The sequence below is a fragment of the Orycteropus afer genome, unplaced genomic scaffold (assembly GCF_000298275.1).
Source record: "Orycteropus afer afer isolate SDZICR_OR568_19922 unplaced genomic scaffold, OryAfe1.0 scaffold00085, whole genome shotgun sequence".
In the NCBI taxonomy this organism is placed as follows: domain Eukaryota; kingdom Metazoa; phylum Chordata; class Mammalia; order Tubulidentata; family Orycteropodidae; genus Orycteropus; species Orycteropus afer.
The window spans coordinates 10,241,847-10,244,313 of record NW_006921672.1 but is presented as its reverse complement, the minus strand read 5'-3'; the positions used below and the strand labels follow the sequence as shown (position 1 = coordinate 10,244,313).

The 2,467-nt window shown below is 57.2% G+C and overlaps 1 protein-coding gene across 1 annotated transcript in view; it reads left to right on the top strand.

Annotated features, from left to right (window-relative positions):
* The window catches only part of LOC103198109 (keratin, type I cytoskeletal 16-like), a 2,762-nt gene extending 500 nt beyond the window's left edge, over positions 1-2,262 (top strand). Inside the window, exons 2-9 of the mRNA XM_007942207.1 lie at positions 4-66; positions 508-590; positions 703-859; positions 974-1,135; positions 1,227-1,352; positions 1,679-1,899; positions 1,994-2,043; positions 2,156-2,262. Coding sequence (XP_007940398.1) covers positions 4-66; positions 508-590; positions 703-859; positions 974-1,135; positions 1,227-1,352; positions 1,679-1,899; positions 1,994-2,043; positions 2,156-2,262 — 969 coding nt within the window. The remainder of the gene's footprint in view (positions 1-3; positions 67-507; positions 591-702; positions 860-973; positions 1,136-1,226; positions 1,353-1,678; positions 1,900-1,993; positions 2,044-2,155) is intronic.
* The last annotated feature ends 205 nt before the right edge of the window (positions 2,263-2,467 follow it).

The following is a 2,467-nucleotide window of genomic DNA, read 5'->3' as shown; positions in this document are numbered from 1 at the left end:
CAGCGGCCCAGCGAGGTCAAAGACTATAGCCCCTACTTCCAGACTATCGAGGACCTGAGGAACAAGGTGGGTTGGCCAGATGGGTGACTTTGGTGGATGAAACATTGAGAGAGGCCAGGGCTGCAGGGGACTTAGGAAACCGATTTCTAGTATATTCATTTTAAAAACAAGGAAACTGAGGACCAATTGGGGAAGTTGTTAAGGGTCATTTTCAGCATCTAAGTGTCTGAGTTGGGCTGGAAGCTGGAACCTCTTATTCCCTTGGAGGGTTCTTTGCATGGCACCCTCAGCCTCAGGCCCAGAATAGAGATGGAGGGAGATGTAGGGGTATCATCTACATACCCTGAGCTGAGTAGAGTAGGCCCCTCAGGTGGCTGGGTGGGTGTAGGGCCTCCCAGCCAGGCCAGGCCAGATTTAGGGAGGCTTTTTTCCTCTCTCTCTGCTATTTGCCTTCAAAGAGTGAGATCCTTGGCTGACCAGGCCTCCTGTCCCTCCATCCCCACTCAGATCATCCAGGCCACGATTGAGAATGCCCAGCCCATTCTGCAGATTGACAACGCCAGGCTGGCAGCCGATGACTTCAGGACCAAGTGAGCAGCCACCATGGCGGGGAGTGGGGCCATCCACCCAAGGGGGCCCAGCAGGTCTGGAGCCTCAGAAGCCTCAGGAATGGAGCCTGATACTCTGACCTCTGTCTCCTAGGTATGAGCATGAGCTGGCCCTGCGCCAGACTGTGGAGGCCGACATCAACGGCCTGCGCAGGGTGCTGGATGAGCTGACCCTGGCCAGGACTGACCTGGAGATGCAGATCGAAGGCCTGAAGGAGGAGCTGGCCTACCTGAAGAAGAACCATGAGGAGGTGAGGCCCCTGTTGGCACTAGGGGTGGGAGACTGGCAATGGGGGTGTTGTAAGACTCTCCTGGGGCCAGAATGGGGCCTGCTGAGCTGACTATCTCTTGCTGTCCCTTCTTAGGAGATGCTTGCCCTGCGGGGTCAGAGCGGTGGGGATGTCAACGTGGAGATGGATGCAGCTCCAGGTGTGGACCTGAGTCGTATCCTGAACGAGATGCGTGACCAGTACGAGCAGATGGCAGAGAAGAACCGCAGAGATGCTGAGGCCTGGTTCCTGAGCAAGGTAGGGCTCGGGTCATCAGCCCTCCTTGGGACTTTCCAGCTGATGAGGCCTCTGAGGTCCTCACACCTCCCATTCTTCTTTCCTATCTCAGACCGAAGAGCTGAACAAAGAAGTAGCCTCTAACAGCGAACTGGTGCAGAGCAGCCGAAGTGAGGTGACAGAGCTCCGGAGGGTGTTCCAGGGCCTGGAGATCGAGCTGCAGTCCCAGCTCAGCATGGTATGGAGGGACCAGCCCTGCCCCAGCCCCCGGGTCATCAGTAGTGGCCAGCACACTCTCAACACCTCAATTCAGTCATACTTCTCTCTTCCTTTTTTTGTTTCACTGTTCCGCTCAGAAGTGGGACAGGAGCTATCGTTGTTCCCATTTAATAGTCAGGGAAACTAAGGCCCAGAACGTGCAATAACTTTGCTCCCTATTGTCTGGCCTATCAGCAGCCCAGCTATGGTCAGACTCCACACACCTCTCAGGAAATATGCCCAGAGACACGGAGTGATGGAGTGACCCTTCTGTTGACTCTTTTTCCCCCTCTATCCCACTTACAGAAAGCATCCCTGGAGAGCAGCCTGGAGGAGACCAAAGGCCGCTACTGCATGCAGCTGGCCCAGATCCAGGGCCTGATCAGCAGTGTGGAGGAGCAGCTGGCCCAGCTGCGCTGTGAGATGGAGCAGCAGAGTCAAGAGTATCAGATCCTGCTGGACGTGAAGACCCGGCTGGAGCAGGAGATCGCCACCTACCGCAGCCTGCTGGAGGGCGAGGACTCCCAGTGAGTGGGGGCCCCCTGGACTGCCCCCGGACCTTCCAGAACCCCTTCCCACTGCTGCCAGCACATCTAACTGCTCTGCCTTTTCTCCCCTTAGCCTCTCCTCTTCCCAGCACGTGTCTGGACAAGCCTATTCTTCCCGTGAAGGTAAGGCTTCTGGGAACTCCAGCCCCTTGGCCTGTTTGCATGGGGTGGGTGCCAGACCCCTCTTCTCCCTTAGCTCCCAGGGTCCAGCTCACCTCCTTTCCTCTCTCCACAGTTTCCTCCTCCTCCTCATCATTCTCCTCCGGCCGCCAGACCCGCCCCATCCTCAAGGAGCAGCAGGGCTCGTCCAGTTTCAGCCAGAGCCAGCACTCTAAACACTGAGTTGCCTACTACCACAGCCTCCTGCCCCCACCGGCCGACCTCCCGAAGGCCTGGGTCAGGACCCTGTTTTCCCAGCGCGGCCCCCAGCTGTCTCCCTATCCCTCTGCTGGTGGTGGGCTAATAAAGCTGACTTTCTGGTTGATGCAAACTTGTGTCTTTCTGTTCTTGACCCGATGGAGGGGGAGTGGCAGGTGCCTTCCAGGAA